Source organism: Crocodylus siamensis, chromosome 11 (assembly GCF_052110815.1).
Source record: "Crocodylus siamensis isolate JL-2025a chromosome 11, ASM5211081v1, whole genome shotgun sequence".
NCBI lineage: Eukaryota > Metazoa > Chordata > Crocodylia > Crocodylidae > Crocodylus > Crocodylus siamensis.
Window position 1 is genome coordinate 10,680,577 of NC_143405.1, and position 27,731 is coordinate 10,708,307.

The window sequence follows — 27,731 nt, forward strand, 5'->3', positions numbered from 1 at the left end:
AGTTGTTTAAAACTAAAAGGAAGTTCTGTTTTCACACAGCATGTAATTAAAGCCTGGAACTCATTGCCACCTGATGTTGTGGAAGCTGACAGTTTAGCCAGATTCAAAGATGGAGTAGACACATCCTTGGAGGAAAGGGGCATCAGTAGCTATTGAGCACCAGGGCTAGGGATACAGTGTCTCAATCAAAACTTCCTGGACCCTAAATGCTGAAGGCTGCAAGTGAGAGAGGAACAACAGGAAAAACCGTGTTCATACCCAGGTCACTCATCCTTTCAGCACTCTCTCTCTGCCACTGTGCAATGCAGGATATGGGGCAAGATGGACCTATGGTCTGAACCAGTAAATGGCAAGTCTTATGTTCCTATGAGAGGCTGCACCAGGGGCTCAATTCATGCTGTTGTGCTGCCCCTTGGGTGGTTGTTGTCTCTCCCCTCGCCCATTTAGAGTGGGGTCCAAGACAACACGCAGGGCCGCACAATGCAGAATCAGACCCCAGACATGCCTGCCTTGGGAACAATCACTTCTGGGTCCCAAATCCAGTTCAGCAAGCCCCGAGGAAATCTCCCATTCCATGCAATCGTGATCAAAGAAGCCCACTGCCTGGGTGTTTCCTGTCAAGTCTCAGGGTTGTGACCTATGGAGTTCAGGCCAAACAGGTGCAGTGGCAGAGAACGGAGGCAGCCAGGAGAGTGGCACTGCTCTTCACAGGTTGAGGAGCTGGCAGCATGGTTTCCATTTCCAGTGCATCCCACAGCCCCTCACTCAGGCTGCAGAGACAGGTCTCCCTGGCAGGTGGGGAGGCAAAGGACCAGGGACCCCACAAGCAGCTGCAAGGGACTGTACCCCAGAGGGCTGCCCAAGAGATGATGTGGGAGAAGCCACACAACAACTAAAATGAACAACTGGGGCCACAGTGGGCACCACCACCCCACACCAAGCCTGGGCAAGCAACAGGATAGTAACCTTACCGTGCCTGCCAGGGAGCAAGTCCACTGGGAACAGTGCTGGGTCGTGTGCAGCCCACCCCACCCCAGTGCTGAGGGACATCTTCTCTGTCTGCCCCTTGCTGTGCTAGGCAGGGCTGCAGCAGCTGCTCTCTGCCCAAAGAGGCTTCAGCACTTGCTATTTCAACATTCACATAATGAGGGGGCCTCATACCCTCCCTTTCATTCTCTGCAGCATACAGATGGGGCAGCAATACGTGGAGCATGCCATGTGCCCCAGACAACCGCCTTCAGCGCTCCTGGCTCCCAGCCCTGGGCGTGGTCAGTCCCCTGCAGCTGATGATCCAGCCCCCAGACCACTCCACCCCCAGCTGCACGGCTGTGGCTAACCACCACTTTCAAAACTGTGAGATAGGGGCCTGAAATTCAGAGCTGGATCCTGAATACCCAAACCCTGGGGGGGGGGGGCTGCTGGGGTCAGGGCCCATCCGCAGCTGACTTAGCTTTCCCTGTAATCAGTTACGAAAGGGAAAAGTGGAGCATCGTTCCACTCGCACCACGTGTCCCTGCCCTGCTTCTAGGTAGCTGCACTTCAGCTGTTGATGGCACTGCCCCCCCTACTCCAGCACCAGCTCCTGGAGCATTCAGGCACCTTTACAACAGACACAGAAACCCCCGTGAATACAAAAACAGACCAGAAAGCCATGGGCAACTCAGTCCAACTGGTTGCCCCAGCAGTAGTTAGGAGCCAGCATCAGCCCATCAGTCACTTCTTCAAGGCATCTCAGCTCCTGTGAACAGAGCACTGGGTGAGGGGAACTGTCTTAAGAGCAAGCAGAGACCATAACTCCAGCCTAGGCGTCAGAGCAGCAAGCCCACCCGCCTGCTGCCAAATCTCCATTTCACAAGCAGGCTGAGGAGCGCTGCATGAGCCTGTCCGCCTGAGGAAGGAGACAGCGCATGGCCCAGGATCCCAGGAAACCAGTGATGCCAAAGCAGAGTCTAGTGAAGCCTGTGTACACCCATGGGGACTAGCAAGGCCCTCTAAGCCACGGTACCCCTTTGAGATTGTCACATAAAACAACATGCCTCACAGTATCTGTGACACATGTATGCATGCACAGTGCAAGACAACACACCCAACCAACACAGTATACCCTGCTCTGAGCAGCCACCTAGAAGCTGGGCCAACCTCCGTGGTGGCCAGCCAGGCAAAGCACCTGAGGGGAGAGCCAGCTCCATCACTGCCTAGGGCTCACAGAGCTTGGCTGGGTGTTTCTCACACTTCCCAAGCAGACCTGCCCAAGGATCTCTGGGGCTCCTTTCCCTGACACTCATCCTCTTCTCTTTAAGCCTTGGTGGATGGTGTTTGCAGGCCTTGCTGGCAACCTCAGGGATGCAGAGGCTGCAAGGGCAGGGCTCTTGCTTTTAGGTTTATGCTCTATGGTACATGCAACCTCCCAGATGCGCATCTGACAGCCTAGCAGAGCTGAAAGGAGGAAAGTCCTCCCAACTCTAGCCTCAAATATCCCTCTGAGGTCAGGAGGGCTGAGAAAAAAGCCCCACGCAGACAGCTAGGACAAGGGCAGCCTCAGGGCTGATAACGAGCATGGGGGAGGCATCTTGTCACAGAAGTGGTGCCGTCACCCTGAAGCACAGATCCTGTGATGTGCGTGACTGTGTGTTACGGGGGTGTAACACGAACCAAGCCCAGTGTGTGGCTGTGCTTCCAGGGCCCAGCCTGTGTGTTCAGTCACAGGCACTGTCCCAGCCTGTCCCCCCTCAAGCCCAGTCCTTCCTGAACATATAGCCCCTGGACAGAGAATCCTGATAGCAGCGGTCTGCAGTATGTGGCCTCTCTTACCTCTGAGCCCCTGGCTCAGAGGGTTCGTACCACAGACCTTCTCCCTTTGAGTCAGAGACATCCCGCTCTTGACACCAGTCACATTTGGCACTTGACTGACTCTGTGTTCCCTGGCAAAGCCCCTAGGGCCAGGATGGGTGGGAGAAGGTGATGTTATAGAGGCTTGCCCAGCTGGCAAAGACCCGTTTCTCAGTGATGAAGCGGTGGTGGTTGCCTTTGCGGCTGCGCTCGTTGTGGATGTAGATTGTACACTCATCCGGACTCTTGGGCTCGTAGTAGTGATATGGCATCTTGTGGGGCTGAGACCTCTTGCTGTGGAGGATAGAGATACAGGGTGAGCCACTTGGGTGAGGGCAAAGTGCTGGGGCCCAAAGTGAGGTGGCTGACACAGAAGCTCAGGCCTTACCTGCAGTAGTTAGGAGGGACCATGCCATAGACATGCACCTTGTCACACAGCTCCACAGCAATGACCATGGTAAACCAGCCTGTGCTCAGCCATGACCGGGACTTCTCCCTGAGGGACAGAGAAGAATGAGTGAAGGCAAGGGAAGACAGAGGGAGAAAGAGAAGGGGAGAAAGAGAGTCAGCCAGAGAAAGAGAGGAGAGGGGATAAAAGGAGGCAGAACAGTGGAGATGAGACAGGGAGAAGCCAGTTGGGGGCAGAGGAATGGGATGAAACAGAATTACACCAAAGCCTTGCTCCCACCATTCCTCCATATCTGCTCGTCTAAGGTCCCCCACCAATCCAAAGGGCCTGGATCCTCCTGTCAGCTCTGAATCCAGTGACAGACAGCGAGACAGATGAGTGGCTGCAAGAGAACTGCATGGCTTCTTGTCATGGGGATGAAAGGTGATATAGCAGAGGTAACAATGCAGCAGCATGGGGTGTGGGCAGGCTGGTGGGGTGGGAGCTGACTGGTAAGGCTGGGATGCTGATGGCACCAAATAAGAGGTCAGGAAGGAGGCCCCTAAGTACCTGTCTTTCCCAGTCTCTCCCCTGAACAAGTCATCAAACTGCTTCATACGACCAGGGGACACAACGTAGGCTGACATGTTGGGGAAGGACATGCTGACACGCTGGATGATCCTGAGCAGGCTCCTCTGCATCTTGCTGGGTGGCCCCCAGAAGATGAAGATGGTTTCCGGGGTCTTGTTGACAAACTCCTGTGGCTTCTTCAGCACCTGGTAGATGCTGGAGTGAGCCACCACGCGGAAACTGGTCTTGTTGCCCACGTCTGCCTCATAGCCGGTGGTGGGGGCATCGTTCATGCGGATGGTGCACTCTACCTGGTTGATCTCTGAGCCTAGCTTGCTCCCCAGCAGGTGGCTGGAGCTGGTGATGATCACACACTGGTGGCAGTGGGAATTCAGAGTCTGGGGAAGAAAGAAGAGACAGCAGTGACTTTATCAGCTTCCAGCTTTGGCACTTCACCACTCCCTTGCACCCTCACTGCACAGAGCAGCAGCCCTCTTCCCCAAAGACACGGTCTGTGCCCCCAAGTTCCTGGAAACCCTCTGGCTGATGACAGGAGCAGGAAGGGTGAGGGGATAAGGTATTGGATGGGGACTCGAGAAATGAATTCCCAGCTCTGCCATAGACTCCCAATGCAACCCAGAGGATTCTCCTAGTGTTTCCATAGTCCTCTCTTAGCGTGCAAGATGCTGAGGATAACATTTCCATTGCCTACTCAGACTGGAAGTGCTCTGAGGCAGCACCTGCTCTGTCTGTGTGCACAGGGACCGCGGGGCAAGGGAATCCGATCGGACAGCAGTGCTGTTCCAGACATAACTGAGAAAGGAAGTTAACCGTGTTAGTCCACCCTGCTTTCTGCCTGAAAAAAACGGCTCTGCAAGGCTTAGGCTGGCAGTTCTGCTTGCAGGCAGTAGAGGGCTGTTCTGCACGCAGCAACTACTCTTGGCTCCCGATAAGCATCTGAGAAGTCCAGCCTGCTGTGCAGAATTAATTAACAATTCCTTTTAATATGTCTGTGAATTATTACCCCTCTCTGACCTATGGGCCGACTGGGGCGCAGGCAGGCACAATAACTCATTAAGGGCTAGTTAGCAAGTGGGATGGCAGTAGAAGCCAGGAGTCCCAACAGCCAAGGGCCTGCTCAGAGCAGCGGCTGGAAGAAGCTTGAAGGTCAGACTTCCATCTGAGACACGCTGCAATCTGCACTGTAGTGCCTCTGCTCCTCAGTCCCTCAGACAGCACCGTTGTTAAGCACAAGCAGTGCAGGGTGGCATGGAGGCAAGGCAAGGAAAGCTCCTTTAAGCTCCTACTGCACCAGACTGTTAACTGCTGTCAGAGCCAAGGGATACCAATCTGCTGAGCCCCCGCGTGGAACTCCTGCAAGCTCAACCTGGAGCTAGTCTGCAAAGCTCCTTCCTCCGGTGAGGGCAGGAACATGAGGGAGCCTCAGCTGGATGCCCCATACCTTGTTTCCATATACAGGGAGGTATCCGTTCTTCAGCCCCCATTTCTTGAGGTTAGGTGGACGATGGGACTTGCTCCGCAGGTTTGTGTAGTGAAAGACTTCGTTCCCGCTGTTGGAGCTGTAGATGATCAGTAGCATGACCAGAGCAAACAGAACCACAAAGATCGCCGTGTGTTGGCCCTGGGGTTTGGGAGAGGGAAGAGTGAGATTAAAAGAGCTCAGACCCAGGGGCAGCACTCAGACAGGTCCGCAGCTCTCAAGAACCTCCAATTTTAGGCACCCACCCACTGAGTACCTCTGACAGTCAGGACACAGGGTCCCATTCTCACACACAAAAAACAAAGTCCCCCCTCCAAAATCAATGCTGCATGGAAGATGTGCTCTGCAGCCGGGAGGTAAAGGCCCCTCACAAAGCCCCTATTGCTCCCCCTTTCTGGGATCTCACTCCCCTGAAGCAAAAAGCCCAGGAAGCACAACACTGCCTTTACTTACCAGGCAGCCAAGCCCAAACCATCCCTTCTCAGCTCTGCTGCAATGCACAGATACATATATATGAACGGAGGGCTCTGTTGCAGACAGCTTTTTTGCCCTGCAACAAAGCCCTGACTGGACTCCAGACAAATTAAAATCCTATCCCCGTAATTGTCTATCATGGTCAGCAGCTCCTGAAGCCACCTGCCTCTGAGCACCAACCACCTACTGGGCCAGTCTGGTCTATGGCAGCAAAGCAATCAGGATTGAGAGGGTTACATACAGGATGGGGTTGAGGGGATACTCCAGAGACCTGCAGCAAAGCCAGTGCTGGATGCTGGTGGCTAGGAGGTGCTGGTGCTGCTGAGGGGACAAGGACCACATGCAGGCCAAGGGCAGGAAGAGGCCTGTACTCCCACTTGCCTGTATTAGCACAGTGTGATCCTAGCAGAGCTGGCAGCTACTGAGAGAGCTGGGCCCAGCCACTGCCTTGACAGTGCCCTGTGCCCCAGCAGCAGTGGTCCAGACCCCTATCAGCATGCCCAAACTTTCATCCCAAACCCTAGGGTGGGCATACGCAGTAACACAGCAACAGAAATCCACCTTACCCAGCTCTGGGACAGAGCGGGCAGCAGCCGGGTGAGCTCTCCCACCAGTGGCTGTGACTGATAGGGACTGGGAGGGAAAGTTCAGTGGCCAGGACCTAGCTGGTCCTTGGCCCCTCCGAGGAGAATGCCAGCGTGAGCACCAGCTAGCGAGACGTTCTGCGATGGCAAGAACAAGAGGGCAGGGAATGTTAGCCAGCTCTTATGAAGGTACCCGTTATAGATAGTGGATAAGTTTTCACACACACAGGCACCCATGGAAATTATAAAGATCAGAGAGAAAGAGAGAATCTGGCCGATTTTTAGTTTTTAATTTAGCCTCCTAAATTAGAAACGTTCTGATGCTTTTGTGCATTCCTGTCTCAACAATAATGCTTCACCCTTATGTAGTGCCTTTTGGCAGGTGCTTTCCAGGGGCTGTGCAAAGTTGGCCAAATATTGCCATTACCCCCACTTTTCAGGGTAAATAACTGGGGTGTCAGAGATTAGAATTTACACGCCAGGGGGAGAACCCAGGAGTCCTGATTCCCAGGGCTGGGTGTGAAGCAGCAGTCAGTGCTACCTGCGACCAGGTACTGGTTTGAAAGTCAAGATAAGAGACTATGTAAATCAGACCCAGGCAGTCTAACGGTCCTCAGGAAATTCAAATGCGCCAGAATCCCTGGGGCTAGGTTACTGGATGTCAGCTTGTAAGCAGAAGCAGACCCATGGATGTTGGCTGTGCTTGCAAACCCACGCAGACAGACAGGCACATCTGTTTTCCTTTTATATTTCAATTACAAATGATTTTTAAAACATCAGACACGTTGCTTCCGGTGCCATAAACACAAATAGCTTCTTTCCAGGGTTCCACATCCAGAAAGGGAAACTGGAGAGAAACATGAGAGATTGACCTGGCTGATTTGACTGTCCAAAGCCAGTTCGAAAGGGGGAAAGTTATGCAGTCTCTCAAACAGGCATAAGTAAAATGTGAGGTTTTAAAGCTTGGATATTTTTCTTTAATAACTAAGAGAAGGATTCTAGTCTCAAAGTGCAGCATGTGGGGCAAAGTCTCCCCTGTTACACTATGCAGGGTTTAGGAGCTGGCACTTCAGGGCACTGGGACTTTTGGTGAGATTTTCACAGCAGCAGAATTATGCCACTGCCGACCAGCTCTGAACCGACAGGCCAGTCTCTCTAACATCAAATTGCCAGGACTTTCTGCGCCAGCTCTTTGCTTCCCTGCTCCCTCCCAGTCTTTGGCTCAGTCAGAGATGGGAGCCAGTTACTTGAGCCACGTTCCCCTCTGCCCCATGGCAGACTGGGGCCTCTTTTATTCTACCCAGCCTGTTTGTCTGTTTCTCCCCACAGCCACCCCTCTGCTATTCCCTTTTTGAAGTCTGTTGGGCACCATGTGCATGGGCCAGCTCGCCCGATAGCTGCTGTGATCATCCTTACACCTGATCCATCAGACCTGCCTGGCTATGAGAAGCGTTTGGCTGGTCGAAGCTTTGCACGAGAAGTCTCACATTCAACTGATCCTGCAGCGTGCTTATAAGCCCCAGGTAAACCGATTAAATTGATAATCCCCAGGCATTAGAGCCATCAGCGCTCAGCCCCTGCCCCACTGTCTGGTGGCTCCTACATGTTGTCTCCCTTCTTTTTGCATGCCAGGGATGGGATCTCACTTCAAGTTGGAAGAAGTCAGGTTCAGGAAGCACCAAGAGGCAGATAAGCAGAGGGAGCCATTGTCCAGCTGCTTAGGGATGACCGAAGTCCAGACCCCAAACACCTGACCCTTCTCCAGCCTCATTCAGCTGGCTTCACTTAGGAAAAAAGATCTCACAGCAGCAGCCATGATACTTGGCAAAACCTCGCTCAGCTATGAGAATATTCACCCTCAGTGGCTAGTGCTGCCAGGCATTGCCTCAGTCCCCATAGAAGCCGATAAGCCAGCTCTGAGCTGGAAGGAGCTGGTACTCAGCAAGTTACCAAGTAGCCCTGGGCCCCAGCCCCCTCCATCTATGAGGGAGGGTCCCTATAGTATGCAGGACTGCATGGACCACTCAGGTGCGGATGTCCTGCAGATGAAGCACGCTTGCTACCTGTGGGCGGGAGGGTCCATGACACTGTCCAAAGGCCCGGGATGGATGTCCGGGACAAGGACAGCAGGGCTGCTTCGTGAAGAGGACTTACCGTGTTGTTACTCATGTCTCTGCCAACGTTAGCATGGAGTCTTCATCAGCACAACGCGGGCACCTGTGGAAAATCCCGGGGACACGGTTATGATCAGAGCCATCCTCCCCTCCTGTCCTCAGCACCTGATCTCCATGCTCTCCCATAGCACAGCATGCAGGGCGCAGAGGCAAGGGGCAGCCTAACACCCCATGCTGGTGTGAAGCAGTCATGTGCTCTGATCCTGAATGTGGTGAATTTAAGGAGGGGGGGGACCTTTCCATGGGTCTTACAGGCCTTTGGATCAGGCATTTTGGCATCGTGCTGCCCTCCCAGACAGGTGACATCTGCTTGGCAGCACATCACAGCCTGAGGCTTTCTCCAAGCACTGGGACATTATCATCTCTCTGCACTGGGGTCTGATCTTTATAAGCCACCCAATCCCTCCTGCTCTATCCCCCAAACACATTCAGGCCCAGGGTCCGAGTAAAAAAAGCTTCCACCTCTCCTGACCTGCTGGGGATCAGACCTTCTTCCTACAGCATTTAATGAAACCTGGACGGGCAGTAATCACATTGCAGGGACCTGAATTTAGGGCACCTTTAGGTACGTCCCCCATCAGCCCACCCTTGCCCCTGGAGCCAGGGAAAGGAGTGCTGGTTTGAAAGCTGGATTAGCTATAGGCAAGAGCAGCTTGTGTCATTTGCTGTTACAGCGAGCACAACACTATGGGTTGCAACATGGGTCTCGGAGCCAGGACTCCTGGGTTCGCTTCCCGATTCTGCCGGAGCCCCTGGGCAACCTCGGGTGAGGCCCTGAATCCTCTGTGCTTTGGGTGCCCTATTTGCAAACGGGGACAACAATCTCTGCGAAATACTGGGGAGGGCGACGGGGGCAGGGCTGGAAGAAGTAAGTTCATTGTCTAACGCCTGTGAAGGGCTTTGGGGCTGCCACAGAAGAAAGGCATCACACGACAGAGGAGCCAGTGACCCCCTACTTAGCAATCCAGGGCAGATCCTTCCACCCCCCAGGGCTTTGCTGCAACTTTCCTTACTGAGCTCGCACTGGGGGAAGGAGCCCTAGATCAGAGCAGCACTGGCATAACAAGATCGTGTACTAGGGCTGGTTGTCTGACCTGCTGAAATCCCATCCCAGGCTCGTTCCCTGGCAGGGACAGAGCTCCTGCAAAGTTAAGCAACTCAGCGCTAGCTGGCCCCCAGCCCTTGGCTTAGCGCAGCATGATCCCACGCGGGCTAAGCCTCGGAAGGGGATTATCCTCCTACCCGTGACGCCAAGAGAAATCCACTCAAACAAATATGTGATCGGGCAACATAAACCTGTCCCAAGGTAGCGCTCACCCCTGATTGCTTCCACCCAGCCTCTCCCAGGGACCAGATCCTATTCAAGTAAATAGCGGAGAAGCAAAGCAGCCGGGCACGGGAGGGGCAGAGGCAGCGAGGCCAGCCCAGGCGAGAGGGCCTCCGGGCCAACCCGTGGCAATTCTCGGGCAGCCTGTGCAGAGCGGGCGCCCAGGACGAGGGAGACGCAGATCTGAGGCGCTAGCCGCTGCCTGTCGCCTTGGGCCCCGATCCTCCAAGGGATTTAGGCACCCAGCTCCCATTGATTTGCCCCTCCGGGGCTCGGGCCCCTCCTATAACGCCCTGCCCTCCCGCGCCGGCCCGCGCCCGCCGCCGCCGCCGCCCCTCCCGCGTCGGACGGGGCAGGTCGTGCTCCGGCCCGGGCAGGGGCGGCTCGGGCTCGGGCCCCGCGGCCGGCTGCGCGCAGGCTCCGTTCACGCGGGGCTCGCGGCGCCCTCCCCGGCACCGAGCCCCCGGCACCCCGCTGCGGACACCCGCCTGCTCGCTTTCGGCGCCGCTTCCACGTCTCCCCCGCGGTCCTCCAGCCGCACCGTCTCCGCCGAGTGCCCGGGGGTGGGGGGCAGCCCGGCAGCGCTCGCCCGGCGCCGGGCCGGGCCGGGCCCGCACGCGGCGGCTGCAGCGCGCGCCCGCCTCAGCCCCGGGCGCCGCTCACCTGCGCGCGCCCGCGGCTCCCGGCCGGTCCTGCCGCCGCCTGCCGCTCCTCCCCCGTGCACCGGCGGTCCTAGCGCCGCCGGCCCGCCCGGGAAACTGAGGCAGCGGCTCTGCCGCGTCCCCCGCTTGCCCCGAGGACCCTGCCCGGGCCCGTGGCTCCCTCCGCAGGCGGCTCCCGGAGCTTGGCCTGGGGGGGCAGGGCCGGGCCGCACCCTGGCAGAGGGGAAGCTGGGTTCCCCCCCCAGGGCAGCCTCCAGCATCCTCTGGACGATGCCCCTTTGCCCCAGGACCGCGTCCGACCCCCTCGCGAGTCTGGCTGAACGCCCCACGTCTGCCACGCGAGCGCCACGCTCAGCGACCCGCTGTCCGAGACACCTTCCTCGTGTTAGTGTGCCACCGACCCCCCCCCCTTCTCGCACGGTGCGAGAGGCGATACTAAAGCCCTATTGACTTTCTCTCCCCCCCCTCAGGATTTTGTAAACCCAGATCACGCATCTCCCATCTCAACGGACTAGGCCGAGCCTCTTTAATCGCTCTTCGCAAAGTGCCCGGGGGCGACGGGAAGGTCCCGTCGCTCCCCCCAGCGCCGCCACGCCTCGGTCCCACGCCCTGGTGAGTCGGCCCCGGCCCCTCGCGCTGGGACGCCATCTCCTCCCTGAGCAGAGGGTGTTATACAGCCAGGAGGCGAGGGCAAGCCCTTGCTGGACCACGGCGAGCCGAATCCTGCTCAGCCGCCTCTGATCTGGGGCGAGTATAAATAGCAGTGAGCGTGGGAGCCGCCTCGCTCCAGGGTCGTGCTGGCTGAGTGCCCGCCGCAGGTTCGGGACGCGCAGCACCCGCCTGACCCGCGCTTGGCTTACCCAGCCCTGCAGGCCCAAGGCCGGCCTGGCCGGGGTGAGACCGCTGGTGCGGGACAGGCCCTCGCTGTCGCGCCCACGTCACGCGTTCCTGTGCTGATCCCCTTGGCTACCTGCTCTGCAAGCGTGGTTGCCATGGCAGCGCTGCGAGCTCCCCCACACATCACATTCTCCTGTGGGTGATGCATTAGCAAAGCTGAAGATGGCAAACAGCACCCGTCTCGCCAGGAAAGCCCTGCTTCCCTCCCCTCCCTTTGAACACAGCTGCACCCCTGCAATGGGGCAAAGGGGCTGGGGAGGAGAGCTGCAGGCACACCAAGCGCCCTGCTCTTCAGATGACAACTCATGCCAAGGCAGCGGGGTCTGGAGCCAGGAACTCAAGAGGCTCACGAGGACAACTTTCCAGGAACCGCAGAGCACATTCATTGACTTAGCAAGTCGGGGGAGGAGGGGGAAGCAAGCAAAAAGCAGCAAGCCAGCTCCCTGCAGCAACCACCCATTTATCCATCAGGCCCATAATGATCTATGCAGGGAGTCTGTATCCGCACCTGCAGGGACCCTGAGGCCCAGGAGTTCAGACCAGTTGTTTGTAGTCACCCTGCAAGCAGCCCTAGGGTTCGACCTTGAACTGAGGTCACCAAAGGGCCAGATGGGGGCACTGGCCACTTAAGAAACACCACCTCCCAGGAGCGCCTGCCGTGGTGTTCAGAAGACAGACTGAAGATCAGGACTCCCGGGATCTATTCCTAGCTTGGTGCGGTGGGCAAAGAAAGGGATTGCAACTCAGGCCTCCTGTCTCACTTTGCCAGTGGCTGAAAGAGCAATACTAGCCCCCATGGGATGGCATTTCCTCATCTGTGAAATAACAGGGATGGTCATAAGCTTGAGGGGGAAAGAGGAGACTCAGCTTCATAATGCCTGTAAGGAGCCCAGCACCCCTTCAGACCAATGTGCCGCCAAGGGATACATATCTGAGGCAGGGTCCCAGCCTTCCTGAAACTCACTCACCTGGCACCGAGTGCACTGCCAGCACCTCGGCAGTAGATACGGGCAAGCGCAACCCTGCGTGTTCCAGAAGTTTGGTAGCGTTATTGTTGAACAGGCTTTAGCTGTGCTTCATTTGGGGCTGCCTTAGTACGATGCTTTTGTAAATGCACCTAAGATCCATACAGACTCATTAGCCCTGGGTGGAGGGATGGGGAGGATGCCCGAGAAGAAAACAGTAGGTGCCGGCACCACCTTGCTTACATGTCTCATTCACTGATTTCACAATCCACCCTGTGCACTGCGCTCACTTCCAGGTCATCAGGGAGAACAGGACACACCAAGGCAGGTGCTCAACTCATTTACCTACTGTCAGCTCCCAGGACCATGTACTGAACTCTCCTGCCGCAAGACAGGACTGATGTCTCAAGTGAAGCAACAGCATGTGCACCTTGGCTGACAACAGACACGTTCAGCCAAGGCCAGCCCCTTCTTAATGAGCAATACTGTCTGATGGCGGCTCTGAAAGGGAAGGCGGCAGGAAACCCACTGTTTGAAGTGAGAGCAGCAGAGGAGGACTATATTTAAATGGTTAGTGTTCCCAGGGAACGGGGCCAGCAGCTCAGTCAGGGATCCTCTTTCCTGTATCTTCCTCCTCAGTGACTGCACAGAATATCCACCGTCTAACTGCCTGGGGTGTACCAGCTCAGACCAAGGCCCCGTTGTACTCTGCACACAGGCCCTGCCTCCAGGGCATTACAGACTCATTAGCCCTGGGTGGAGGGATGGGGAGGATGCCCGAGAAGAAAACAGTAGGTGCCGGCACCACCTTGCTTACATGTCTCATTCACTGATTTCACAATCCACCCTGTGCACTGCGCTCACTTCCAGGTCATCAGGGAGAACAGGACACACCAAGGCAGGTGCTCAACTCATTTACCTACTGTCAGCTCCCAGGACCATGTACTGAACTCTCCTGCCGCAAGACAGGACTGATGTCTCAAGTGAAGCAACAGCATGTGCACCTTGGCTGACAACAGACACGTTCAGCCAAGGCCAGCCCCTTCTTAATGAGCAATACTGTCTGATGGCGGCTCTGAAAGGGAAGGCGGCAGGAAACCCACTGTTTGAAGTGAGAGCAGCAGAGGAGGACTATATTTAAATGGTTAGTGTTCCCAGGGAACGGGGCCAGCAGCTCAGTCAGGGATCCTCTTTCCTGTATCTTCCTCCTCAGTGACTGCACAGAATATCCACCGTCTAACTGCCTGGGGTGTACCAGCTCAGACCAAGGCCCCGTTGTACTCTGCACACAGGCCCTGCCTCCAGGGCATTACAGACTCATTAGCCCTGGGTGGAGGGATGGGGAGGATGCCCGAGAAGAAAACAGTAGGTGCCGGCACCACCTTGCTTACATGTCTCATTCACTGATTTCACAATCCACCCTGTGCACTGCGCTCACTTCCAGGTCATCAAGGAGAACAGGACACACCAAGGCAGGTGCTCAACTCATTTACCTACTGTCAGCTCCCAGGACCATTGATTAGAGCCTCTCAGCCCTACTTTCATACAAATAAACAGCTCCTCCCAGGCAGGAGGGTAGAGGCTGAGAGAGCAGAGGCCAGGGCTCCTGTCTATCTGACTCCCAGTCCAGTGCCTTTTCAGGGTTGGATGTCACACCCCTATCTGCTGGGGCGATGTCTCCACTCCCAGTCCATAGTCTCCTGCCCAAGTTCAAGGTCACCATGCAAGATTTCTGCTTCCCAAATAAGCCTCACTCAAAAGTGTAATGCCCTGGAGGCAGGGCCTGTGTGCAGAGTACAATGGGGCCTTGGTCTGAGCTGGTACAGGAATGCAAAGGACAGCAGGAAGTACAGACCAGTTTCCCTCCCCTTCGTTCCTGGGAAGCCGCCCTCCCACCCCAGGGCTTGGCAGCAAGCTTTGAGAACAGCCTCCTCGAGTCACAGGCTGAAACCAGCTGCTGGGTCATACTGATGGCAGAATCAGGCTGTCTCCGAGCAAGCTAAGAGTCCGATTTGGCTCTCAGTGAAGCCAAGTGATGATTGACTCCAACAGGAAGGGGATCCAAGCGTAAGGGCTGAAGACACTTGGGCCATTCATTGTTCCCACAGACAGATGTGACATTCTCCCCTGCCACGTGGGTGAATCTGTACCCAGGGAGCTGAACACGGACCACAGCCAGCGCTCTCCGTCTCTGAATTCCTTCCCCTCAGACAACAGGCTGTTGTGCACTTCCTCTTTCTCCAGGGGAACCACATGCCCTAACTTCCAGTCTGGGCTCAACAGGCCCTGCCAACGCAGCAGGGAGGAGAAGGGCATGGCGGAAGTGAGGGGCTCTGCTCCAAACAGCCAGCCTGTAGCAGAGCCACTCCCCAGGGAGGCAGGAGTGGGGGAGCTGACCGCACGTGCCAGCTGACACCTGCTTAAATGTAAATGAAGATCCCAGGGCATCATCCAGGAGCTGCGAAGTGCTCCCCTTACAGGACATCAGATCAGGTTGCACTTCAGGACAAGGCTGGCATTTCCAGACAGGCAGAGAGCTAGGAACAGCCCCTGGCGTCAAGGTGACCTGGTGCTGTTGAATGGGTAGTGCCTTGGGGCCCTCCCTTGTGGCTGGGAAATGCCTGGAAGAATCCTGCCTCAGTTTCCCTCTCATAAACCCTCACATCCAACAGATTCTCCCCCTGGGGTGGTCTCCTGTCCTACCCTCCCCAGCCTCTCCACTTCTACCCCAACTCAGGATCTCCACAGCCTCCCTCACAGGATCATGGTCTAGCCCTGGCCTCCCAGGAACTCATCTCCTCACAGCAGAGCCCAGGATACCAGTGATCCCTGGCAGGGCAAGGCAGCCCCATTGTAAGGGATACAGGAGGAAAATGTATCCAACCCTGTACTCATAACTCAACCAGGGCTAGCCAGGAGGGGAGCTTTGCCCCACTCAACAAAGCTCATCAGTCCAGGCCCTTAACAAGGTAGTAGCCTGGATACCTTTCCCCCTTACTTCCCCTCCAGCACTACTGGGGGACCTGGGAACCACATCCTTTCTGAGCAGTGCCTTTATTCTTCCTTCAGCCATCACCTGGAGCTTAAAGGGCCACATCATGGAGCAGGTTTTGTCTACGTCCTGCTTCCTGCTAGAGACAAGCCAGGGCTGGATGGCAGGAGAATCCAACTTGATGGGCAAGTTAAACCAAAGGCTCCATTAACTAGCCTGCCCCACCTCCTCCTGTCGCACAGCCACGAGGGAGCAGGCAGAGACCCAAGCTGCATGAAGGCACGGCACATGGGCGGCCCGAGCATGGATTATTACAGGAAACGGCTGAAGGAATGCTAGTCATGTGTTGGGAAGGAATGCTGAGAGCAGAAGTTTCTGCAGGAGCAAGCATCTCACCCCCCCACACACGCACACAGGCCTGGAGTCTCAGCAGCAGAAGAATCTGTGGGGATGAAGACTGCTGAAGGACAGCAGTAGGACCATGTGGGACCTTTCTGACTGAGCCCAGGCAAATAAACTCCTCCAGTTTGCACAAATGCTGCGAGATCAGAAAATTTAAAAGGACTTTATTAGGTCCAGGTGCTTTGGTATCAATCCAAGGGCACTTGGTAACAAAGGCAACACAGGGGCCTGAAGGGGACCCACCCAGGAAAAAGGGACAGAATCTAGCCCCAGGGCCTTCCCCCACTGGATGCCAGGGTGGCTGTGCTCAGCTGCAGTTAAATAAATACCTGCAGGTTTAAAGTGCGATTGATTCGGGGTACTATTGGGGCTGGCACCTCTTCTGCAGCAAAAAGCTGCCAATGCCACTGAAGTCCACAGCAAGCCACTGCCTCTCTGAGAATTCAGGCCATGGAGGTCTCAGGTCATGGGGCAGGCTAGGACACTGCAAAGTGCTTGGAGATGCATGTTTCTCAAACTCTTAGAAAGGTAAGAATAGGACTCACCCTTAAGTGCCCAGACCAGAGCATGAGGTCAAAACTCCCTGCACTTGGAAACAGAACTGAGACAAGAAATGTAAACTTCAGCTTGCCAGCCCACAATGCAGAGTTTGAAGAGGTGCCCTTTCTAATGTGGCTGGCACCAGGACAGTTGCTGCCCTGACTGGGAGATGAGCAGCCTCTTCTCTCAGGTGAATAGCAGAGCAGGTACCACCCACCACTTGCTAACAGGCTGTTTCCTTCTGCTTGGCTGAGTCCAAACAAGAGAAAGCTTTAGAAGGAAACTGAAGGAAGCATCAGAGCACTGAAAAGTCATCACTCCCCATTATGTTTCCAGTAGAGGAAAATCACCCACACAAGCCTCGTGTGCTGCTTTATGCAAGACCATGGGAATCAGCGTGGCTCAGAAACCCCAACAGAGATCAGGACCCCCGTGCGCTAGGTGCTGCACGTACAGATGGTAAGAGGCTTGCAGTCTAAAGAGGGTGGAAGGGAGAGATACTACATCCAAGCAGAAGAGTTGAAATGGGAAGAGAAACTAAGGGCCCAAGCCAATGCCCATCGAAATAAATGGGAGTCTTTCCACTGACCTGGATCAGGTCCTAGATAACTTGTCCATGATCACACAGGGAAACTAAGGCAAAGCTGGGATTTCACCTCCACCCCTCCTGAGTCTCAGGCCAGCGCCCTAATCCTTCCTTCCGGGCTTGAGGGCACACGTGAACTTTGAGCGGGGTATGGCCTTTGCAGCACAGTGATGAATTCCAGCCCAGATTAAAACATTATCAAAGATTAAAACATTTCTGAGGCAGCTCCTCGGGCCACAGCTCAGCACACTGAGGGCCTATGAGATGCAGGCTCCCTCCAGCTGAGGCCTCAAGTGCTCTGAACTGCACCCTGGGGTTTCTCTGCCTCCCTCCAGCTCAGCACCTTGCCTGAGCAGAGACCAAAGATCAAACCTGCAGAGAGGCCAGGCCCTGTGGTGCTAGGCTCCAACACAGACAGAGCCTCTGGAAAGAGTGGGCACCTGACACCACCTGAAACATGCCTTTGTAGGTTAGTATGGCTGGTAAGCGCCCCCCCCTACCCACCCACCCATGAGGGGTGGATGAAGACCATGTTCCTCCGCTTGGCCCAGCGAGAGAAGACAACTTTCTCAGTGATGAAGCGGTGCGCACCACGCGGGGCTCTCTCGTGGACCAGGTACATGCGGCACTCGTCCAGCTTGCCCTTCTCAAAGTAGTGGTACTGCACGGTGGGGTGGTTCTTCTCCCTGGTGACAAGAGGGGGGGTCCTACAGCTCCTGCTCCCTGGGTGAGGGAGATGCCAGCCTGAACAGCTCAGGAGCAGAGAGCCCTCAGGGGCCAGCTGCAATCAGGGATCTCTGCTCTCCTCTCTGGGCACGTGGGACTCTAGATCCCACAGCTACACAAGGCCATGGGGGTGCATCCTGCCCTCCCTGAGCCTCAGCAGTAGAGGATTTTACAAGCAGGCTGGATAAGGGACAAGTCCTGTCCCCAGGACAGGGCTGGGCCAGAGGAATGCACCAGCAGTCTCTTCCCACATGCCAGAAATGCCGGCCCTGCTGGAAACCCACCTCCCCCCCACCCCACCAGCCCTTCACTGCTTCAGGCTGCAGCTGGCCCTGGGCCCTCCTCCATGACCTCCCCTGGCCCAGCTCCAAGGCTCCAGCTGGCACAGTCTCCACTCAGAGCAAGGCTCTGCCTGTGGCCAGCAACCTGCTCCTTACTCACTTTGTGTCCCTGCTGCACACTGCCTTTTCCACTGACAGGAACCCTTGAGAAAGCTCCCCAGCCCTGGACTCCAGACCCCCGCATCTCACTACGGATGGGGCGAGGACCTTCTCCTCAGCAGCCCCCATATCTCCAGGCGTTCTCAATTGCCTGCATCTCCCCACATGTCTCGGCTTCTTTTTACTAGATTCCACGCCAAGACTTGAGGGAAGACTCTGGACCTTGCTGCACTGGTGTGACAGCCATGGCGTGCAACCCCAATCTGGACCCGCAAAGCATCACGCCCTCCCTTGCAGCCATACCTGCAGTAGCCATCGCTGATCATGCCGAAGATGTGGATCTGTTCGCACAGCTCCATGGCCAGAACCATGGTGAACCAGCCAGTGCTTAGGTAGGTGCCAGACTTCATCCTGCAAGGCACAAAGCAACAGAGCTGGAGGGCAATTGCAGGGGAGGGGGGTGGCTCCATGAGGTTCCCCTGCCCCGCAACAGCAGAGGTGCAGACTGCAGGAGGGGCCCCTGGCACCTGGAGACTTCCACAGAAGAAGCTGACAGTACTGCCCAGTCCTGGACTGGCTCAGGGCATGGGCATTTGGAGCAGTCACTGCAGCAGGAAGCAAAGAAGAGAAAGGGCACTGGCTCTTAGCCCAGGACAGCTGCTCTCTGCAGAGAATAAGAAGTCCCACCCAACTGATTAGTACCACTGGGGACCAGATCTCCTTGCAGATTCCCTCTTCCCCATGGGCTCTGTCCCAAGAGCACACAGCATCTTGCAGGAGCCGACCCAGCCGCTGAGATCTGGTGTTAACTGGGGAGCAGCTGATGGGGACTCAGATAATGCAGCACAGATAAAACCTTGGAACAAGCTCCAGCAGAACCCGAATGAGACAAGGCTGGAAAGCACGAGGGAGGGGAGTTCAAAGCAACTGACATCTGCAGTGGGGGTGAGAGCTGGGGAGTGGATACTATACGTACTGTATCAGCAGCCAATTGAGCGGAACAAGTCCTTCACCCATAAGCTCATTTCCTCTGGAGAAGCTGTAGTGCAAAGTTCAAGGCCATGCCCCTGTAAATAGTCTTTGCATTCAGGCTGGAGGAAACCAACTCAATACCAGGAGTAGGAGGACGCAGGCAGAAAAATACCAGCACCAGCAGGATGCATGAATGTCCTCAGACTCGTTTTCCAGTTGGTCTCTGAGCACCTTTTTCTCCTTTAAGTGAGCAAAGTGCTGCTGTATGAGGCTGAACGGACAGCTCTGGAGACTATGACCGCTGTTTGTCCACAGCTCTAGTATAGGACAAGCTACAGCAAGGCAAGCATCCTCAGACTGCCCGACCATCCAGCCCAGTCAGTCAGTGCTTGACTTCTCTCCTGAGACCGCCAACTGGACAGAGCCCAGTGGGAGACTAGCGGGCTCTCGGTGCCAAGTACAGAGCCTTGTGCACTGTGGCCGCCTTGCTGCCAAGATCTGGAAAAACCCCTTTAAGCAGGGGGCAATGACTTGCAGTCTCTCCTGACCTGTGCTGGACAGGAACTGACACCCCACAGCTGGAGAGAGCTCACAGACTCGTCACCACAGTGAGTGGTGTGATGTGGAGGCCTGGGGACCCGTGCGAGGAGGGGGAGGGAGGGAGGCGCTTGCTCACCTGTTCTTGCCCGTCTCGTTCTGGAAGACCTCGTCACAGTATGCCATCATCTTCTCGGTCAGTGTGTAGATCTCCAGGCTGGGATACATCTGCTTCACCTTCAGGAGGCTCCTATAAGTCCTCCCCACCTTCTCCCTGCCCATCACCTTGGCAGGCCCCCAGATGATGTAGAGGGTCTCCAAAGACTGCTCGAAGAAGTACGAGTGGTTCTTCACAAGCAAGGGGATGCTGGTGTGTGAGACGACTCGGATGGTGCTCCTTGTCCCCACGTCCTCCTCATAGCCAGTGGTGGGCGCCTGGTTCATGCGCAGCACACACTCCCTTCGGTCAATCTCCTTCCCCAGCCGTGACCCTAGCATCTGGCCTGAGCTGGATACGATGGCGCATCGGTGGCACGGGGCTCGGACAAGTGGCTGCAGCAAGACCAGTCGTTAGCAATCGCCAGAGACCAGAAAAGAGAGTGGGGCACGTCTCTCTGCTGGCAGCAGGCTCTCATCACTCTCCACAGCTTCCCGCCCATTACCGCATGCTGTTTAGAGCCATGCCATCCTTACAGACACTTCCATGGCCTCTTGTCAAACCTCAGGTTCCCTCATTGCAACTCCCCAACATTGACCCAGGCCATGCGGCTTTCCACAGAAGCAGCATCTACACAGGAACTGCAGTCATGTCACTGGACATGCTCTAAAATGCAGCCCAGAGAACTGCTCGCACTGGGGAGACGAGAGCAGCAAAAGCAATCTGCCACTTCCCAGGCCACACGAGCTCCACTGCTGACACTTTGTACTTTCTTTCCCACCTTAGGAGCTTAAATCACTTTGCAAATATTAACTGGGTCACTCCCCTTCCAGGCACAGTGATACATGCAATCTGTTCTCACCAGGGAGAAGCTGAGGAAGTGATCACTGAAAGGACTCAAGAAGGAAAGGAATCCACGAGTTGCAGAATCATAGAAAACGGGGTAGGAAGGGACCTCAGGAGGCCCCGTGCTCAAAGCAGGACTAGCCCCAACTAGACCATCTCATCCAAGGATTTGTCTAGCTGGGTCTTAAAAACCTCCAAGGATGGAGATTCTGCCACCTTTCTGGATAACCTGTTCCAGTGCTTTACTACCCAGATGCCTGGCCTCTTGCTCGAACCACTGACACTCCCCAGTTCACCTGGAAAAGTATTAACAGTACCTTACTCACCTTTCCATCAGGAACGCGGCTGTAGCCCTGGAAGCTGCGGGTGCTGGAAGTGGTGAGCCGGGAACTTTCCTGCTTCTCCCCAGGCTTGAAGCTCAGCCAACAGTGCTGCAGACAAAAGTGCGGGCAGAGCAGGACACAGAGGATGGTACCAGTAGCCACAATCAACAGAGTCACGAACGTACGGACCTGAAAGAAAAGGACAAGGGGGGCTAAGGGCTCTGATCCCAGCACAGGGGACAACTGTGCCATGATGACAGGGGCTCTCTCATCACACTGTTGTTACAGCACAGGTTTTCTAGGGAACACCGCCAAGGACAGCAGGTCCTTGTGTTTCCCCAACAGGTCCCCCCTCTCCCTTCTAGGGTACCCCTCTGTCTTGTAGGATGGAAAAGGGGGGGGGTTCTCACTCATGCAGGATCTCCAGGCTTATTTACCCGGACATAGCATCACTGCAGCCCCTCACTGCAATGTGGTTGAGAGAAGGGAAGAGCCAGCTGATATGGCTGGAGCAGTGGCTTCCAGGTAATATGGCAGGAACCCATGTGGGGTCATGTGTCCCAGCAAGAAACTGGCTCACATAAGTAGAGCCATGAGCCCAGACAGACTGGGAACTGATGAACTAAAGAATAATGGAGGCAGGGGAGAAGCCATATTTTGCAATAGAAGTAGGGGCTTAGGGAGAGATTGACTGGGGTTTTCCACACTTCCGCAATCTTTATAACATGAAAACTCATGTGGGGACTTCTGTCAGGGCGCTTTGCTCTGTGTGCTCTGCTCAGAGCGCTCTCACAAGGTCACATCATCCTTGCTTGCCCAGGGAAAGAAAAGCTAAGCTGTGGGGCAGTAAGTGGCCTCCTGCAGTCACACAGTGGGTTTGTGGCTGAGAACCCCCCTTCCAGATTGCCTGCGCCTGCCACAGGACAAGGCTCCTTCCCCTGTAACACCTCCACATGGTATCCCATCCCAGTGACAGGAGGGCAGGGCGTACACTGCAGGGAGTCCCTGCCGGGCGAGCACTTCCCTCTCAGAGCAGAGACCTCTGGCTTAGCTTCCTCGTACAACCACAGGCTTCACTGACCCTGGCTCAGCTCCCAAGAGCCGGCCAGGGGATGGGCAGCACAGCAAAGTCAGCTCAATACAAAACCGTTGCTTGCAAGCCAAAATTGGCAAGTGTTGGCACAGAAGCTGCTTCAGAATGACTCATTTCCTGTCTGGCAACAGCCAGGCAAGCAAACCATGGCTGTCAGGGAGAGGAAGAATGGTACTGAATGAGCAAAGAGCAGTGTGTAAGGCCTGGTACATGCAGGGTGTGACAAGTTTGCACTGGATCAGCACAGTTGTCCCTCCCGCACTGGCAGTCTTAGCACACAGGCAGGCCATGGAGGCTGACCTGTGGAGCAGAGCACATGCGCAGGGCCACATGGGTCCCGCCATTGCCTGTGCTCAAGCGGCCACTCCCTAGGCTGTCTATCAGAGGATCACAGTAAGGAACCTGCTCTGGACGCTTTGCACTATCAGCCCCGGCACTAATCACACCCCTCTCCACAAGTCCTTTGCAGATAAAGATGTCCTTTGCAGTTCTCAACCTGCTTCACACTTACTCCAGGTGCCTCTCCATAACGTGTCTGCATTTAGCAGCACTCCATTTCCAAAACTAATTTTTTTTTTTTTAACAGGGCGTAAACAAATACCATGACTGGAAACACATTTCTTAAACAGCTCAGTGGGTTTTTGACACTCTGGATTCCCGTTGGAAGCCTCTGGTTTTACCTCATGAATCACATGTAGGTGTTTGCACACCTGGTCGTGCTAATACTTCGCAGCTTTAAAAGGATCCCAGGGCACCCCACCTGAGGATCACTGCTCTAGGGTGTCAGCCTGCAGCCACTACAGCCTGAAACAGAACAGCCATGTGGGAGCAGCAGTCGTGGCCCCCACAACAGCATTCAAGGGGAGGACAAACCAACCACCCTACTCCCAGCCAGAGCAGGAGGCTTTCCTCAGTGCTCTCTGCTTTGAAATGCCCTGTGCCCAAGCATCACGGGGTGTTTGGAAAGTTGCTTCCACTCCATGCTCTAAATGACTTGGATGTTCCCTCCACCTCTGGTCTGATCACAGCTGCTATCTGCTGAGCGCTTCCAGCTTCAACAGAAAGGGGCTGATAGCAGAGCCGTTGCAGTGGAGGGTAATGCCCAGATGCGTCATCTTCCGGGGCACAGAACAGCACTGTGGGGTGGAGCGAGTTGGACCCAAGATGACTGATGGAGGAGGGCTTTGAATACTTGGGAGTTGGGAAGGTTGTGGTGGATTCCTCTACACAAGTGTGGACTGCGCAGTTGTAGCAGTGGACCTGCATAAGCAAGCACTAAATGTACCATCACTGCACATTTTTTTTCCAGATGCTACTGCGCTGTAGCAACAAATTACTGTACAACAGCTCATTACTACTGTGCAGTATCGTCGCCAAACGGTTAGTGTCTGGCAACGCTACTGCATGGTAGCAACAAGCTACCGTGCAGTAGCATTTCATATAGATGCACCCACAGAGCGCCAGGACCTCAGGAAGGCACATTAGAGAAATCAAAATACAGCACAATCTGATGAATTGCATCCTGTTATTTGCATAGTCTTGTTACTTACAGGAAAACATGCAAGACCAAAACCATTAATTCACCTGGTTATTTGCACATCATTTTTTCACATATTTCCATTTACCCATATTTTTGCATAAGCCAAAAGTAGGACAAAAAGATATTTGATTCGCTGAACCTTTGTTGCTGCAAAGATCAAGCAGTGCTGAGTTAACCACTATCTTGAATCATGGTTTCGGCAAGTCTAAAAGGAAGAGGGGAAGGAGGACTGGCACGTCCCTTGGAGAAAAGCACTAAATTCTGAAGTGGCTGGATCACAAATTAGCCAAACCAAGAAAATGGCAAGGCTGGGATGCTCCCAGTCATCAAGATCAAGACTAGAGCCAGACAGACCAAAATGGTCAGCAATTGCCATAAAGCCCATAGCAGAAGCGCTCATGTTGCAGCCCTGTCAGATTCTCAAGAATCTGCAAATTCTGCTAAATACCTGTCATCAACCATCTCAGACAGGACATGAGAAGCAGCAGCAACAGGTATGAGAAAAATGAAAACCCTGCCCGAGAGCCAGCAAGGCCACAGACATCAAGGCAGCTCTGTCACAGGGGATTACACATGTCAAAGTTGGAGATGTTCCCACATCAGGGTCAGTTTTAGAAGGAAAAGCAGAAGACTGAGTGCAGCCTCTGACATTGCACAGCAGCAGAGAGAGGCACTTTCTACAAGCTCTTCCAGACACATCACATGACTTTAGAAATCAGACAGCATCAGTGGCTGTAAAAAAGGCAAGGGGCAGACTGACCATACTGGTATCCTGCATTAGGGCAGGGACAGGGAAACGGGAATTACAGGAGCACAGACATGTGAAAGGAAAGGCAGTTCCCCAGTCACTTACACTGCAAATTAAAAAAAAACAAACCCATGGGTGACTGGGCTTGGAGACTTCAACCATGAGGTGAACCAAGCACAGTGCAATCTCCCATTTCCTACTAACTGCAGTGCCCATCCAGCCAATGTTGCTGGGAGACTTAAGAGCACAAAAACTGGTTTTCCTACCCCCTAACACCACTGCAGCTATTCAGCCAGGTGACCAAGGAGTCAGTCGGCACTTTACCAGAGCCATGCTGTGCAGATGATTATCATCTCAGGCACCAGCTCAGACGCGTCTGCTGACAAAGCCATGAAAACCAACACTTTTGGACCCATTACGTAGGATCAACAAAACCTGGAAAAATGTGACACCAAATACCGGCACTCACCTGCTTCCACTGGTATCGTGCTATAGCCAAGTAACAGTGGAAGAGCTCCCACAATATAGTTCAGCATATATGCAAAGACTTGCTATGGTATGAGGCACCAGATGTTGAAGGCAGTATGAAGCCAACTTTCAGGAGGGCCTACAGAGGCCCCAAAGGATGCTGCTAAAGATGCCGGTACCCGAGCACCCATCTTAGCAACTGATCCACACAACGCTCAAAACACATTTGGCTGATTTATGGAAGAGACTCTCCATGAGGACTCAGGCTGTTGGGTTTTTTTCCAAATAGAAGAGCTGCTCACAAACAAACTGAGACAACGGATTGTTTCTTGAAAGACAGCCTGTCTTTTCCGAACTGCCCGAAGCGCCTTGTTGTGACTCAGTTTGCTGGATTTGCTGCAGTTCGCACCATTTGTTTTTCTGGGTTCTTTGACCTGGCGAGCCGTCTCCAAGCTGCATTACTGAGCTGGCTATATTTGTTACTGTTTGCACTACTGCAAATAAAGCAATGCTGAGGTTATTTTTAGGGACACCCCGGATGTTTGTGGTAAGGCAATTCTGTTTCGGGGGGGGGGGGTGTTGTTCTGTTCCATATATTAGCAGAGTCTGCTCCTTCGCATTGTTTTCCTGGGAAGAAAGGAAGCCAGGACTGACTGCATGCTGCGCTCTATAGCAGTACTAAGTGAAGCCCCACTGTGCCAGACCCCACATGAACCCTCATGCAAAAGGCATCTCCAGCCCACTGAGCTTACAGGGCAACACAACAGGGGAACCAAACAAATGGGGAGGCAGAAAGCATGGAAAGCAGAGTAACAAGACAGCAGGGACAGTCTGGCTCAATGAGCACTTGCCGCAGCCCTTGAAGACACAAGTTTGAAGGAGGAACGTGAAGGCAGGAAGGAGGTTGCCCACTTGGATTTGCAGGAGGTTACTCAACTCCCGCAGGCCCTGCACCACCCCCTCCATGTTAAACTCTTCAAAGACGGCTTTGCTCAATAAGCCACTGTGCCAAGAGAGCAGGACTACCTGCTCTGCAAACACATCTCCTCCAAATACTGTGTAACGCTCAAGCAATCAATAGCGGGTAAGTCCTGGATGCGAGTGCCTGCCACTCTCACTCCTTGGGAATGGGAAGCTTTGCCTTTGAAATGGCAGATCCTGTGACATGGCCTGCAGACACCTAGTCATTAAAGTCACATAGGGAGAAACAAGATCCAGCTGCTTTTGTGACATCTTCCCTCAGCTTTCCCTGCCAGCCCGGTCTATTGTAGCCCATTCCTGAGACAGAGAGACTGCTCCGTCCCATACGGGAGAAGAGGAGAGGCATGCCTGCTTGCTAACGGCCTTCTCAGCCCCTCGTCTCCCCACAGCCTCCCTCGTCTTCGCGGTTCCTTCCCAGGGAGGGTCAGCAGTCCTAGCGCCACCCTGGAACGTGAACATGACATGCCTGTCCAACAACGCTTTTGAGAGGGTGGCCATCATAGAGGATGTTCTGGTTTTCTGCTACTCTGTCCCCTATTGATACAAAACCCAACACCTTTATGTCCTCTATTTTTCTCTTCAAGAGAGGACATAAAGGCGCCGGGTTTCATATCAATAGAGGGCAGAGGACAACCGGGCTGTCCTCTGCGACGGCCACCCTAGCTCTTGATAAGTTTTGATCAACTGTGACAAGACACCAGCCGCTCCCGGCCCCCACCCACGACACGATGTCAAGAGCGTTTCCTTAGCGCACAGATCTTAGACCATTTTGCCACATGTTACAGGCTACAGTCCCAAGGTGCGGGACTATCACCAGGTCAGGGGGTCTGGCTACTTACCAACACCGTCATTCTTCGGTTTCTGACTCGTCACAGGTCCATCTCGGGATTCAGGGACTGCACCCAGCAAAGCTCCAGCGAGTTAGCCACCTGGCTGCAAACCAGACACGGGGCAGAGGAAACAAGGAGCACCAGGGCACTTTGTCACCCACCCCATCCTCTGGGCAGTCAGCCCCGGGAGGCACGTCGAGGGTTGCCGACAGGATGGCTCTGCCCGCTGAGATTGCCCCGCTCAGGCCCAGATCCCATTAAACAACTCCTCGTCCTCACAGCCCCCGGACTCGCTCCACATCACCCCTCGCTCTGGTCCCTGCCCCCGCCCCAAGCCCCGCGGAGCTCGTCGCCCGCGGCGCCGCGGCCTCCCCCCCGGCGGCTCTCCGCACCTCGCCCCCCGCGCGCCAGGCCAGGCCAGGCCAGGCCTCGCCCGCCCGGGGGCCAAGACGCCGCCACCTCCGCCGCGGAGCCGGACAGCGGGCGGGCGCACAGCGCTGGCAACCGAGGCCGGGCGGCCTCCTTGGCAGCACGGGCTGGGCGCGGCTCTCCACGCCCTGCCCCGGGGTGCACCCCGGCCCGCCACTCACCCCCGCGGGGCTGGGCCGTCAGCTCCGTGCCTCCGCCGCCCGCATCCCCGTCCCCGTCCCGGCAGCGCGGCCGGAACCGCCGCCGGCCCCGGCAGCAGCGCAGCCAACCGCGCCGCCGGCCCCGCCCCGCCCCGCCCCGCCCCCGCCCCCGGCGCTGCGCGGCCAGGCTTTGGGTGAGGGTTGGACCCCCGGGGCCGCCGGCTCGTAACGGGCAAAACCCGGCGGGTGCCGGGCCCCGGGTTTCACCTGCCTGCGCCGCCGGGCCGGGGCCAACGGCCCGCGCCCGCGGCTCCTCCGGGCTGCAGCAGAGCGCCGCCCGGGGGCAGCACCACCTCGCGGCCAGGGCGGGGGGCGTCAAGCAGAGACCCGCATACGGAAACCCGCAAAGCCCTTCCCCGCCCGTTTTATAGATGGGGCAACTGCGGCAGAGAGGGGCAAAAGGATTTGCCCAAGGCACACGAGGAAGTCTGTGGCAACGCCGCGGCTCTCTCTCCGGCCCCAGCCACAAAAGCAGCCTCCCTACTGCTTGCCTGCTGGGTGTCAAGGGAAACGCCAGGCCCATACAGCTCTGCGAGGCCCAGTGACTACT

The 27,731-nt window shown here is 55.5% G+C and overlaps 2 protein-coding genes across 4 annotated transcripts; both read right to left on the reverse strand.

The window, feature by feature from the left end:
* Positions 1-2,781: 2,781 nt before the first annotated feature.
* On the reverse strand, positions 2,782-17,452 carry ST6GALNAC6 (ST6 N-acetylgalactosaminide alpha-2,6-sialyltransferase 6). Of its 3 annotated transcripts, XM_090022909.1 has the most exons (7): positions 10,336-10,524; positions 8,501-8,563; positions 5,250-5,429; positions 4,099-4,185; positions 3,788-3,993; positions 3,218-3,325; positions 2,782-3,123 (listed from the first exon to the last, which is right to left on the reverse strand). In XM_090022909.1, the coding sequence occupies exons 2-7, from the start codon at positions 8,513-8,515 to the stop codon at positions 2,934-2,936; spliced, it is 786 nt and encodes a 261-aa protein (XP_089879035.1). In that variant the 5' UTR covers positions 8,516-8,563; positions 10,336-10,524; the 3' UTR covers positions 2,782-2,933. The 3 variants fall into 3 exon arrangements, with proteins under 3 accessions (XP_089879035.1, XP_089879034.1, XP_089879033.1); XM_090022908.1 differs by lacking the exon at positions 10,336-10,524 and adding an exon at positions 17,400-17,452 and having other exon boundaries at positions 3,788-4,185; XM_090022907.1 differs by having other exon boundaries at positions 3,788-4,185; positions 10,336-10,523.
* On the reverse strand, positions 17,388-26,890 carry ST6GALNAC4 (ST6 N-acetylgalactosaminide alpha-2,6-sialyltransferase 4). The gene is made up of 5 exons (XM_090022906.1): positions 26,562-26,890; positions 20,896-21,081; positions 19,706-20,118; positions 18,361-18,468; positions 17,388-17,577 (listed from the first exon to the last, which is right to left on the reverse strand). The coding sequence occupies exons 1-5, from the start codon at positions 26,571-26,573 to the stop codon at positions 17,388-17,390; spliced, it is 909 nt and encodes a 302-aa protein (XP_089879032.1). The 5' UTR covers positions 26,574-26,890.
* Positions 26,891-27,731: the final 841 nt, after the last annotated feature.

Excerpts from the sequence above, each read along its gene's own strand:
- ST6GALNAC6 (XM_090022908.1), bottom strand. Across the intron at positions 4,186-5,249 it reads TCCCTGTATATGGAAACAAG|ACTCTGAATTCCCACTGCCA; the intron begins GTATGGGGCATC and ends TTTCTTCCCCAG. Across the intron at positions 3,326-3,787 it reads GGAGAGACTGGGAAAGACAG|GGAGAAGTCCCGGTCATGGC; the intron begins GTACTTAGGGGC and ends TCTGTCCCTCAG.
- ST6GALNAC4 (XM_090022906.1), bottom strand. Across the intron at positions 20,119-20,895 it reads GCCGCGTTCCTGATGGAAAG|CCACTTGTCCGAGCCCCGTG; the intron begins GTGAGTAAGGTA and ends GTCTTGCTGCAG. Across the intron at positions 17,578-18,360 it reads ATCAGCGATGGCTACTGCAG|GGAGAAGAACCACCCCACCG; the intron begins GTATGGCTGCAA and ends TCTTGTCACCAG.